Consider the following 14,816-nt stretch of genomic DNA (forward strand, 5'->3'; position numbering starts at 1 on the left):
GAAGTGTGCAGCATGAGCAGTGTGTGCACTTCTGCGGCTAAAGGGGAAAATCCAAGTACTCTCACTGCAAAAAAAAACAAAGCAACAAAACAAATAATATATTTAAAACAGAAATCACAGTCACTGTTTACCAGTTCCAGTAATCTTATGAAAAACAAAATGAAAATAAAATTGTAAAAAATAACTTGTATTATATTATGGTAATTGTTATATATCAAGTACATCTTTTAAGGGGTTTGAGATTTTTCTGGAATTTTTCTGGCATACAAGACCCAAATACTGAATAAGAAAGTGTTTTTTCAGTGCTTTCTGACCCCAAACATTTATATTAGAGAGCAAGATCTTGACTCTGCTCACACTTCCAAGTTAAACAGACGCATTCATACATGTTTGGCTGCAGTGGGAGCAAGACAAACTGTTCTTTTAGAGAACACAGGCTACTTTCATATCCAGATCAGAACAATCACACAGTCTTGTCCAGGAGCAGACATGATGTAACTGTGACGTTCCATCCAGATGATGTTGAAGGAGGAGTCACCTCATTATGTTGGCTGACTTCAGCGTGCTTAGTGAAGTGCTCTTCTGGGTCTACACAGTATCAGCACATTCCGTAACTTTCCGTTATTCATAGCTGACCTTGAGTAAGGCATCTAGCAAATCATTGATTAATGTACTCTGGATTGCATAACCTTCAAATGAAAACTCTCACACATTTGTATGAGAGCACTGGTGTGAGGAACTTGTGATTAGAGAGACTGACACAAGCGTGATTTGACACATTTGGGGAAGGGCAGAAAGAGGAAGGAAGGTGAATGACAACAACTGAAAATGAAGCCATACAATGCTCATAATCACATGATTTACTTCATGAAAAGTGCATGTGTATTTAAGAGTACTGCTGCAATAAATAGACTGCTCAACAATCAGCAATGGCCAAATGAATCTAATCATGGGCCGGTATGAGATTTTGATGCTATGATAACCTTAAGCAAAAATATCATGGTTTCACAGTATCTCAGTATTGTTTTTACAGCTCTAAAATGTTATTTTGAAATGTAAAGAAAAACAACAACAAAAAAAACACTGAACACAATATATTTTATTTTTGTGCAACATACAGAATGTTTGGAAAAGCAGTATTTGTTAATTTATTTTTTATTTTTTATGTGTTTCTGAAATGTTGAATTGTGGGCTGTCTTGCAGCTTTTGATGAGAAAAAGAAAAAAAGAAGAAAAATAAAGACAGACATATTTATTTAACCTAAATCTGTAATTACAGTTATTTCATTTTAGTTATATAATATACATATAATTAATATGATTTCATATCATTTGTTTATATAATTTTATATACATAATTTGATTTAATAATAACCAAATTTGTAACAAAACCACTGATCTCTGACAAAACGCGGAAGCTCTGTCTGAACGCGACGCAGATCACTCTCTGACAGCAGGAGGCACTCATGGAACAGCACATACAGCGTTTCCTTGGTTACCGCTGTAAACACAACAGAGCTCCGCTGAAACACTGCTTTAATGTGAATTATACAGACACCAGATGAAAGGAAAACACCATCTAAACTTTTCTGAAGACAGTCAGTTCCCCTCAGAAACACATTCATATAAATCCCTAAATCAATACTGAGGATTTTCATCGAATAGTTTATGCATCATGAACAGTGAGTGATCTGCCTGCTACAGTATTTTTCTCTTTGTGTCCGTCTTCAGCGTCTCTGGCCTGTGTTAACGGGCAATAACGGGTAATAACTGACAGATAAAAAAGTATTTCACAAGGTGTATTTCATCTCTAAACCTAAAAGCACTTAAACTCTTCCTTTGGTTCAGTGTTCTTTGTCTCACTGTCACATACCAAATCACAACATCCGTGTGATTACTTAAGATTAAGAACAACATCGCTCCCTTGTGGACAATATGAAATGTGTTCAGCTGCATGAAATAAATGTAGTCTTTTTCTGCATTTAATGCACACAACCTGACAGTCTCAGACACCTGACTTAGAAATCCTTGTAGTTAGTCTATCCAATAAATGGCAGGGTGTCAGAATTAGCAGGGGCGGACTTAACCAAAAAGCGAGGTTACAGCTTAGGGCCACAGGGAATCAGGGGGCCCCAAATGATATTTTGTGAAACGTATTTGGCAAATGCTCCAGTGTGTATTTGTGTTCTGGAGAATGTGATCAAATGTTCATCAAATGTTCACTCACAACTCAAAGCGCTGAGTTTTTGTCAAGTTCTGAGTTCTGCAAGCTTGCAAATCCTCTCATTATAAAATCCTGAGATACAATGTAAAGAAGAGATTCATTGTGCAGTGCAGACAGCTTTTAGTGATTATAGGCTTTCTAGGCTGTATAATCCTGTCCGATTGTCTCAGAACGGATATATTAACCTCAGAGAAGAAAGTATAGTTTTTTCGTGTCATGATTTTATTTGTCTCGAGGTTTCAGATTCAGAATGACTCGCTTGTGTGCTCTCATACAAATGCACAAATGTGATGACTGGAGATTTTCGATTAATACAGTATATAACATTTTCGATTTGTTTCTCGGCAAACCCTACCATATACATTAAAAACACTTGGAATCCGGAATGAGTTGCATGGGATAATGTTATGACATGAATCCTTGTTTTACAAAGATTGAAGAAAGTTAAAATGTAGGAATTAGGTTGTTGTGCGCGTGTGTTTGTTATTATTTGTGGTAGCAGATGGGTTGGCAGATTGAAGTGTCAATTGTATTTTAGCTTTAAGAGTGTGAACACGGGTTTCTGCAATAAACTGATTAGCCCTGAACACATACACACAGATTTCAACACCACAAACAAACACATGCATTCACACAGCAGATAGTTTTATATAAAGCCACAGAGTAAAAAAAAAAAAATCCTGGGTCGCGGTTGCAGTCTTTTGGGCTTATTTAAAAAAATATGATCGCTTGTTTAGAAAATCTGATTTTATGAGGTAAATTTGTAATTGTTACAATGTTTTTGTAATTAATTATCACAGGCTTTTAAAAAAACAAGTAGGTCTATCCCACTTCTAACAGTTTAAATATATTTTATTAGACCCTACATACATATGTGGCTATGTTACAGCTCTGGTGGTTAGTATGTGCTCCCGCTTTGCTGCAGTGTGCTAATTTTTGTCAAATAAATTCTGTTTTTGCTTTTCAGATAAAAGAGTGGTTTCAGTTTAATACTAATGAAATAGGTTGCAGGCTCATGTATTTGTAAAAAAAAATCGATGGTAATAAATAATAATGGCCTTGTTTGTGGATTATTTTTGAAGCTGTGGTTGCTTATTTGTTTCACAAGAGTTGCCACCAGTGTAAATGACGTTGTTGTTAATCTCTAAATCTAATTTGAGGTTTGGAAAGGGACAGTTCACTCTAAATCACATTTGAAGGTGTAAATCAGGGTTTAAAGAATATATGGGGCATATGGTGAACAGGCATGGACCTTTAAACCGTGACCCTTTAGGGCTTATCCACAGGGATAAACTGTGGCACTTCTGAGGGTGGATGTGGCAGTCCACACCTATGAGAGGAACTAACGAAATCAAGAGGCAGAGAAATACTTGTTTGAAGCTATATGAAAGCAAATTCACGAGCTTTGCTGTACTGAAGAATAAAGTACCTGGACCATGACTCCAATACTGCGCACAGAGAGGCTGCAGCCGAGTGAACTTCAAGCTCTGTTTGGAGAGGAGAAGGATTATTCATGCTCCCTGAATGATATTGTTCATCACACAGAGGTAGACATCTGATCTGTACAATGTAAAAAGACTAATTCACCCCATAATTAAGCATTTCCAGATTAATTGATAGAGATACTCTGTAATGGAAGAACCACTTGATATTCTGTTTTATACTGTACTGTAACATTTGCGGTCATTTTAGTTCAAATTGACCGTTTAAACAGTAGTTTGCTTGTTTTCGGTTTCTCAGGCGTGTGAGCTGCAGTCTGATGGTGATAACATAGGGGCGTGCGACTCGAGTTCTCTTTCTGATGTTGACTATGGGAAGCCATGTGCAGCCCCTCATCTGCAGGGACCCACATTCTCCAAACAGGAATACTACACCAAACTAGAGGAGCTGAAGAGAGAACACCTGAGAAACATAGCCGAGCTGGAAAAACTCAACCTGAGCCAGATCAAACCGGGTCAGAGAGAAAGACAGCTCCTTACTTGCAGGAGTCAAAATGGAGACGATACAGAGAGGTATCCAATTGTGACTAAACATTAAATAAATGACAATAAAAATGTATATTTTCAAACATTCAACTACTGAAAATTAAATTGTTCCAATAAAACCTCAGATTTGGGTTTGATCCCTGACCTTTGACCTCTTTCATTAGTGGACAGGTGGAGCTCAACCAGGTTGGGAGCAAGGCATCAGTGGACCGTCTGAGGAATGAGGTTTCTCATCTGAAATTAAAGGTAAAGATTAGACCTGAGATGAACTTCAAGGATTTGTTCATCATATTCAAAAATCTTTTAACACTCTCAGAAAACAGACATAATAGTTGTATATAAAGTGCACCTCAGTCTGAAGAAGTGGTTTTTAAGTGCTTGAAAAGCATTTTGTCATTAAAAGTACTTTGTTTACTGAAGGTTGTTATGGTGCACAGATATGGAGATTCGGATACATTATCAATATGTGCAGTACAAAACCCTTCAAATTAGTCACCAGTCTAAAGTATTCAGCAATATTCAGTTGCCTCTAATAGTAACTTGTACTGTCTATATGCAGAACAGAGAGAGTTTCCACTGATAATACCAATATGAGTCAGCACATAGTTACTTTCAGAAGCTTTATGGTTATGCAGGAGGAGCTGAGAGATTCAAACAGTTCTTGAGTGTATAGGTCACTAATCAAATAAGCGAATTTGTAACATTAATCATGTGAACCGCTTAAATGGACGATCAGATGATCTTGCTTCCACTGAAGCACAAGATGCTCTTTGGATCATCCTCAAATCATGCAGGAGAATAATATGATCACCAGGTCAGGTGTTATACAAAGTATTGGAGGTCATGCAGCTCAAATATTGCTGTTATTAAAGAAAAAGTTCTGAAATCTGTCATTCAAAATGTTTTATATAATAAAATCAAGGAAAAAAAGACGCTACTGTAAAGGCCCAATGTTGTTCAAGACAATTCTCTTCTCTCTAAGTTGACATGCAATTTCTGTTGTAATGGAAATAAATACATAAAAAAATATTATGTCAATTTAATATTGTATTTGTATTTTATATTTATTAGCATAACTAAATTTAAATACTTTTAAGATTTATTTGGGCCATGGAAGTTTACTGAGGCTCCCTAGTTGTGAACAACTACCCTAAATTATAATTCTTAAAGGGTCATGAAACCCTAAACCAGATATGTATGTATTACTGAAATCAATATCACATCACATATTATTTTGAATATTAAGAGGAATAGTGAATCTTTTGATTTTGTTGTTCTGAATTAAAAAGCAAAACTGAATCTTAATTTTTAATCACAATTGGTACAGAGAGTTGTAGAGAACAGTACAAAAATGTAATTTAATATTTTTTTTTTTTTAAGCAGGCTCGACAGAATTCGTTAGAGGACCAAAGGAAGTTGTCACACTCTCCGCAGAACTCATCTCTTAGTGCAGCCAATCCGGGGATGGACCGCCTGAGACACAATTCCAAAGTAACCGTTCCCAAACCGTTTCGCATGATGCTTCGTGAAGAGGATCGCAAACGACGCAATGTGAAAACCCGCTCTGAGATGGAACTAGAAAATGAGAGACTGAAGAAAGAACTGGATGAGCTGAAAGAGTGTAGCAAGACGTTTCGTGCTAAGCCGGCCCCGCGCTCCACGCACTTCCTTTGCAATGACATCATCACTAAGCACCCAAAGAAGCTCCAGCTACAAAAAAATCTAATCAACCAAATGGACCACGATCACCATGGAAACCACCCCAAACAAGGCTCTCATCGCCAAACTCCTCCTCTTCCACAACAGCCATTTAGCTTTATTGAAAGAGAGCGAAAGAAAAGAGAGAAAAAACTAGAGGATGAGCTAAACAACCTAAGTCCCAAAACAGAACGAAGGTTGTTTAAAGCCAGACCCTTGCCGAGGTCTCTATATAGGCCCAGCTCACCAACTTGCCAGATATACGAGGGAGTTAATCTGAATCACAGAGGCTCAGCACTGCCTCCTAGCATTCTGGAGGACATGCTGCAGGAGGGAGAGGAGGCCGAGAATCAGTATGATGATGAATTTTCAAGGCCACAGAGCACAGATATATCACGCTGCAGCAGCAACCTCAAGAAATGGAAGAACAAGGGTGCGCTGCAGGTGGAGGAGGAGATGGAGAGAAAGAGGAACAGAGAAAGAGACAGAGACTGGTCCTACATTCATCCTCTACGCAGGACCAGCCTCTGCCACAGCCAAGAACCCATGAATAATGGCAAGAGTGACTACATCAGTGTTTAAATACTGACACAGATACATTAAACCATAGCCTACAATACAAAATTCATCATCGGTACTATAACTCTATAACTACATGGTGTGATAGAAACAGAGATCTGTTTTTTCATTGTATTGCTTTGGAGAAAAATAATTTAATAGTGTACATTTGTTTTGGTTAAATGTATTTTCAGCTGGATTTTAAATGGATTCCAAATTTAATTCTTGCATCAAATAACTGAAATAATATGATACAAACATGGTGACTCTGCAAGTTCATTACTTTGTTAGTAGTGTACTTTGTTGTTAGTGCTTTATTGTTCCCTTTAATATCATGTCAGTTTTAAAATGAGAATACTTAAAGAAATAGTTCACCCAAAAGCGCATTTCAGTCATCATTTCCTCACTGTCATGTTGTCACTAACCTGTGATGACTTTGTTTCTTCTATATAGAACATGTAAGGATAATTGACGACGGGCCGATTAAGCCAGGTGGTGATGCAACCACGATGAGAAGCGGAGTAATTATTTTTCTAATAATTCAACAGCCCAAAGTCAATTATTCCACTTATACTACGGTTACCACACCTCAAGACATCAATCAGATGATATATTTAAAGGGATTGAGCTAATCCTCGGTCTCCGCATTTGAGCAGAATCTCAACCAGGTCAGCAGCATTCAGTCTACTAGACTCATTCCTAGCGACAGACTCCACCTCAGCCCGGCTCTCACATAAAGACCAGCAGCTCAGGTTAAACTGTGCTGGGAGTGATATTTCCATCACTTTCCCCAGTTCCTTCCGCTACTTTCAATTTTTCAGAACTATTTTTAATTAGATGTCCAGCTTTCCCATACTCTAAGCACTTTATTCTTGCAGTTGTGACAAAATAACATAAAGTCATCAGCAAACAACTTAAGTGACAAGTCTAGATGATATGTTTCAAAAGAGGGGATTTTTTAAATTGGCGACACCAGTTTTACAGGGACAGGGCCTGAGTTAAAATATCATCACTCATGAATGGGGGAACATTTGATGAAGCAACACTCTTAGCTTGTAATGTGAGGGGAAGGGCAGAAACAAGCTCACCGCCAACAGTAACTCCAGGCTAAACAACAATATTTGCTTTATCAATACTGTAAAGAAAACTTACAGCGGCATTATTCACACTCGAGACTGATAAAATAGACTCAAGCCTTACAACCTCTCCAATAGTCAAGCAACATTGTTCAACACTCACCATGGACGACACTTTAAGAGCGTGACGCCGTGTAAGCGAGCTCAAATTGACACCTGGGGCCAACATATCTCCCTGATAAACAGGCAGTATGCAGCCCAAAAGTAAAGCAGAAACAACAGCTTCAAGAACCCACCACTAGAGAAAGAACAAGCAAGAAAACAGAAAGAAAAACGGTCACTCACAGAGAGCCACTCACGCATTTGCACCACTCCGTTCACTCGCCCTCGAGAATCACACCGGAAGTGAGAGAGAGAGAGAGAGCTTGTGTGAATTAGGCTACCTCTTTGCGACTCTAAACAGCACTGTCTCCTCGCTAGTGAGAAATGTAACGTGTGGCCTTTAAGTTGCTCAGTATAGAGGTTAACTGATCAAATTGCATGGGCAGCGCTGACAACACATTTTTGTGCAAACTGCGTGACCGTTATTACAGTTAACACAATCAGATCTCCCTTGAACTACGTTCGCTGTGCGTTTCCTGAATATAACTGCAGATCTCAAAACGTTTGTCAGGAAATCAGATTCAAACATTCAATGTTCCCATAGTAGGTCCTTCTTTTGAATGCAATTGCAATCGGGAATGAAGCCTTTATTCTTAACAAAAAGGTGGAAAAGCATCATTAAGGTATCATAAAATGTAATCCATATGGCTTATGAACTATATTCAAACTCTTCTGAAGTCATAGGATAACTGTAAAAAACAGACTAAAATGTAAGTAATTTACTGATAATATTTCAGTTGTTTACAGTTAACTGCTGTGATAACTGCATCATAATAACAATTCATCATAAATTGAACACTTTGCCTCATGAACTCTCATCATCTCCCATGGAAGACAATATTTCCAATAAATGTTGGTCTGTTACTCACATAAAGCTACTGTATGACTTCAAAGGTTCTATGTACAACTTTAATGATAATTTGGTAGCACTTTATTTTACAGTCCTGTTCCTCATGTAAATACTATGTACTTATTATAGTAATTACAATAACTATGTAACAACTGGGTACTAACCCTGAACCTACCCCTAAACCTAACCCTACCCCATGTAGTTACCTTGTATTACCAGAACTTTCTTAGATAAATACACTGTAAGTACACTATAAGTACATGTTAGTACACGTACTGTAAAATAAAGTGCAACCGATAATTTTATAGTGCTTTCAAATCTTGAATGCTTCTTTATCCATTCATTGTACTGTACACTCTCAGAAAAAAAAAAAAGATTGATTGGGGCGATACCCTTTCAAAAATGACTACTATGTACACTTTAGGAACTAATGTGCACTTAAAAGTACTGATATGTGACTTTAAGCTATTAATATGTACCATTTAGGGGTAAATAAGGTACAAAGATCTAACTATTAGCTTTTGTACATTAGGATGTGGCCCCAGTGACAGCACTTTTTATGCACTTTTTAAGTGAACTATGCCTTAACTTTGATTCATATAGGATAACTTTAACTCTCCACCTCCCTCATTCACTCACACACAAGTACAGTCTTTAGTCGAAATCCTCAGGCCTCAGTCCACACTTCCTGAGTGTACGTCTGACGTATGGTATGTCTTCCTGCAGAAACCACATACTCCTGTACAGAACCAGCATCATGTCCAGTAACAAACTGTGCTCCCTCCTCCTGCAGAAACTACACAGAACCCACTGCATAAGCTCCGACTATCAAATATAACTCCTATAAACTCATATTTATAATAAACATGTGCATATGTTTGTTTGATCAACAGATGCTCACAACTGCTTATAGAGGTGCTGGGGTTTGTACAGCAGCTCTTGTTTGTGGTTTTAGATTTCTCTGTATACTCCTCCGCAGGATCGCTGAAACCCTTCACAATGACTAAAGCAGCATTCACTTCCTGCTGACCTTCCAGAAACAACGTCATTAACATAAAAAGGTTCCCTACAGCCTAAACACTGTATAATGAATAAGGCTGATGTTGATGCTGTAGCTGTTTTCTCAAATGATTAAAAAGAGAATATTTGTGATCTTGTCTTGTGTGACACCTGCTTGACATTGCTGATAGACATGGTGTGAGATGACAATCATTCAGTGTTCGCTGTGACTCTGTGTGTGTGTGTGTGTGTGTGTGAAGTGTTTGTGTCTGGACTGCTGCATTCTGTAAAGGGTGCCAAGTTGATCTCCCTCAAAAAAGACTTGAGTTTCTGTCTCAAACTAGCATTTTCCAAGCACACCTGTAGAAACAGTATGCATACAAACAATGTTTCCACAAAAATTCTAAGCAGCAAAACTGTCAGAACATAAATAATAAGAAATGTTTCTTGAGCACCAAATCAGCATATTAGAATGATTTCCGTAGGATCATGTAACACTGAAGGCTGGAGGAATGGCTGCTGAAAATTCATGCTCGTAATCAAAGTATACATAAAATAATTAATATCATTTTAAAATATATTAAAATACAAACAATTCTTTTAAATTGTAATAATAATTAACAAGATGATTGTTTTAGTGAATTTATGATCAAATAATGCAGCCTTAGTGAGCAACAAGAGCCTTCTCTCAAAAACATTGTAAATCTTATGACCCCAGTGCACCAAATATATAAAGATGATATTTAAAAAAAAAAAATTCTATGATACATAAATATTACAATATAACATTTTTATTATATTTAAGGTTTTTAATATAGTATAAAGTGTGTTCATTAACATATTTTTTGCTAATTTGTATTGAGAATCATTACATTTCAGTTCACCGTCTCCAATCAGTAGTGTCTGTAGTTGTATGATCTGGAAAAGATACCTTTAAGAAACAAAGTTTTAAAACAGGTCTAGTGTACAATCCTTTTTATCACACTTACTACACTAAATGCAGGTCTATCTGACATTTAACAAAAAATTATAGAGTTAGAATAGAAGTTTGTCAAATTTTAACAGGTACTGTTTACAAATTTCTCCTTGTTTGAGTTATATATTCATAAACTTCAATTATTGTAAAACTATGCAGGGCTCCAGTCAAAACTAATGACAATGGCTTTTATAATGCAACATTTTAGTGTGTTAAACAATAACCAATAATATTGAAAATGATAAAGATAGAGAATACTGTTATTAATTAATACAACTTTACAATCCTACTTATAATTATATTAAGTCATTCAGAAAATTAACTGCCAGACTAATAGAAAGTACACATCACAGTTGTGAACTCAAAACAATGACACTAATTGATTCACTGATTCATTCAAATGAATCACTTGAGCAAGTTTGAGACTGCTTCATGAATCTTTTTGACTGACTCGTTATAAATAAGTAGTTCATAAGATAGATTTTCCCTCAACTGAATATGGATGCACAAACCAGCTTTTCCAACTAAAATGTAAATAAATTATTTCTGTTAAATCTGTTTATTTGTCAATTTGTTCAATAGTTTATTGTGGTGTTCTTCTGGTGAGGTGAACTACATGTAGGAATCTTATCTATCTGTGAAGTGTGATGCATATTCTTTATATTCTGAAAGAATGTGTTTTCAGAATGAAAATGTTCCTGTTAAGAGTGTGTATACCTGTTCAAGTGTGTAATGTAACTGAGATGTGTATATGGGTCATGAAGAAACAGTCATGGCTCTAGGTGTTAACTGAGAGAGCTGAGAGTTTCAGATATTAAAGATGTTTGAGACACCGTGACCACTAAACATGTCTGGCAGTTCCCTGCTACGCTAAACCAGATGTCAAAATAAACATCAAACTCAGAAACAGCCAACGAATTTGCACAGATAATAATGCGTATGTTGATGATGCTCACCTGTATGGCACATGCTGGGATCCCGCGGAGCCAAGGGCAAAAATCACCTAAAAAAAGAAGGAAAAGATTGTGATTTTCTGCATTTTGCATTTTATTACTTTTTTTTTTTTTTACAGCATTATATACTTTTTTATTATCTCTCGCAATTTAATGTGATATGACATCTTCCCTTCCCTAATTGGAAAATGATGTAACCCTACAGATCATTTCCTGTACATGCAGCCACTGATATGATAGACTGATCATTAGACTGATAAATAGTCACTGGATTACATCTTGAGATACTCAAAACAAACTCAGCTCTTCAAAAATGCCCTTAGTCTGACTGGGACAACAGTGATAATGGATAGAACATGCAACATGTTTGAGGTATTACTAACATACTAACAGCATCCTGGTCTCTCTTTTTTTGTGACATAGAGCCAAGTATGGTGACCCATACTCAGAATTAGTGCTCTGCATTTAACCTATCCAAATTACACACACACACAGCAGTGAACACACACCCGGAGCAGTGGGCAGCCATTTATGCTGCAGCGCCCCAGGGAGCAGTTGGGGGTTCAGCGCCTTGTTCAAGCACACCTAAGTCATGGTATTGCCGACCCGAGACAGGAACCCACAACCTTAGGGTTAGAAGTCAACTCTATAAAACCACTAGGCCACGACTTCCCCAACATTTTTCCCCACATTTTTTTTGTATTACAAGCGCTAAATATTTTAGCATTTTTATCAGGTAAAGTACATTCAACAATTAAAACTTCTGGGATTCCGAAATGTAATTATTGTGCTGTTACTAGACAATGGAGCCTTGGCCTTGGAAAAAAAATGTTGAAAACCAATGCTTTACATGCAACTCACGCACTAAACAAACAGTGCAATTCACACCAATAGATGGCAGTATAGGCTTTACAGCGCTATGAACAAGCGCTAATACAGGCTAATTTCTCATATTGTGATATTACGAAAGGAAGAATCTATAGATACACAGAGAAAGAAGAATATGATTATATATATATATATATATATATATATATATATATATATATATATATATATATATATATATATATATAATTATATAACATTCGTGTAAATTATGTAAAACCTAGCTGCCCCTTTATCAGGACTATTGAATAAAATCTCATCAACGAATATACTGCTGCAAATGTCAATAATATGTATTTTTTATTATTTTTAATGGACATCAAAACTCAAGACTGTATACAAACACACACAAAAAAAACTTCACATATTTCAAATTCTAAAATTCATACTTTCAGAATTAAAATGCAAACCGATTTTGTTTAACCCTAAACTACCTGCTTAAATGAGCAGGGGGTGGACTGGATTGACCCCTGAACAGTATTTCTGGAAGAGGTTCTACTGGAACCCATCGGACCGGATTCCAGTGCAAAGTGGGTCGGGGGGAGAGAGAGCTCATCTTTCCAGGGGAATTAATTTTACTGCAGGCAACTAACAAGTCACACAAGCTCACAGGAAATAGAGTTTAAAACTTCCAACACAAAGTTATAGAATTTTCAGAGTTCTACAACTTCAGTGGAATCCGGAGGGTTTCAGAACTTCACTTGGGTATTTTCTTAAAGTTCTAGACCCAAACCCATTCCCTGGGAATTACAGAGACTTTGTTGAATCATATCTCCAGAGCTGTGCTGGATGTGGCACTGGCAGAAACAAACAACTGTCACGGCATGTCAGATGAGGCCTGCGTCTGCATACAGATCACTCTCGAGAAAACAAAAAGAGATGCATTTCTTGGGATGTGCTTATTAGAGTAGAACTGTTCGAGGAAAATGCACTAGAGGAGAAACTCAGCACTGCTCTTCCATGCCAGTCACGTCACTCTCACAGATCTATTCAAACAGCAGGTTACTGTTAGAGCTCAGTGGATGACGGGTGTAGTTTTAACCACAGCCTTGGAGAAGCATAAGCGTGGAAATGGATATCAGCTGCTAGGATAGAGCGCGTGTTCGTGAAGATCAGCTAGTTTGATTCCAGCTGCTTGTTTCTGAGCTGATGTGGTATACAACATTCTCTTTACCAACCAAATGTGGTGTTAGGCCTAAAGGGGGAATTCACTCAAAAATAAAAATTCTGTCATTCCAAACCCAGATGACTTTTTTCTTTAATGCAACAGTGTTATCTAACACTTAACAAAAAAATGGAAATACACTGAAATAACTAAATGTGATATAAAAAAGGTATATACAAATACAAGAAAATGATCAAAGGACATGGCAAAATTACTACAATAAAAAAAAAGCTAAATATTATCACAATTGCATATAAAATAATAATAATAAAACAAAATTTTATGAAAACCATGACCATGAGTGCCGTCCAAACAAAAACCCCACTGGCAAAAATATATTTTTGTGTCTTCCACAGAAAACAAATTAGGGCAAATAAATGACAAATATCATTTTGGATTAACTATCTCTGTACTTCTAATCTCTAATTCTGAATTTACCTAGGGCCCTATGATTTATAATAAATCACAGTTTAACGTCACAGAATTTGTCATATTTTGAATTTATTTTCAAATTTATGAAGACTGTTGATTTCAGCGTCTGCGCTCTCACTAAATGAGGATGTAAACACGTGAAGAACAAATCCAGAGCTTCTCTGAGAGTCATTTTAGGAGCATTTGACCATTTAATTTGTGTAAAACTAGAGTCATATAACACAGAACTGTAAAGGTATTCATGGCAACCTGTCAAAATAAAAGCCCGGTTTGATTTCAAGATTACTATTTTTCTGTAGAATGTGCATAGCCTACTGTAATACTACTACTAAAATTAAACAAAACATTTTTTTAAGGAATAATCACACAGCATTTCTTCCATATTTAAATTTTAATAGTAAATCCCCTTTTTTTTCCAAAAAATAAAGTTAGCTTAATTTTCAATAATTAAAATAAAATTAAATAAACATTTTAAGCCTTCATTTGAATTTTTTTTTATATACAACACAGAATTTCTGAGGGGAAAATAAATTATAAGGCTACTTTAAGAAAGAAATTAAGTTGTTTTATGCATTCAAATAATTAGACATGGTAAAACACAGCATTTGGTAATAAAAAATTTGTTTAGAAAAAAATAAAACATTTCAACTTTAACTTTTAATAAACTGATGTGAAAATGTATACGTTTCATGATTTTGATTAATTAGACATGCTTTTTGATTAAAACATTTTAATTTAACTATTAAAAAGAAGTCAAAACATAAAAAAAACTCTGATTCCAGAACAATTAAAATGGAAAATACTGAATTTGGAACAAATAAAACCAATTTCATAGGGCCCCATTTACCCAA

At 36.2% G+C, this 14,816-nt stretch overlaps 1 protein-coding gene across 1 annotated transcript; it reads left to right on the forward strand.

Moving 5' to 3' along the window:
* The first annotated feature begins 3,659 nt into the window (after positions 1 to 3,659).
* Positions 3,660 to 6,836, forward strand: LOC113084789 (protein FAM161A). Its single transcript, XM_026254960.1, has 4 exons — positions 3,660 to 3,770; positions 3,964 to 4,235; positions 4,373 to 4,454; positions 5,592 to 6,836. Exons 1-4 carry the CDS (start codon positions 3,660 to 3,662, stop codon positions 6,486 to 6,488), a joined length of 1,362 nt encoding a protein of 453 aa, XP_026110745.1. The 3' UTR covers positions 6,489 to 6,836.
* The last annotated feature ends 7,980 nt before the right edge of the window (positions 6,837 to 14,816 follow it).

Source organism: Carassius auratus, unplaced genomic scaffold (assembly GCF_003368295.1).
Source record: "Carassius auratus strain Wakin unplaced genomic scaffold, ASM336829v1 scaf_tig00040639, whole genome shotgun sequence".
Classification (NCBI taxonomy): domain Eukaryota; kingdom Metazoa; phylum Chordata; class Actinopteri; order Cypriniformes; family Cyprinidae; genus Carassius; species Carassius auratus.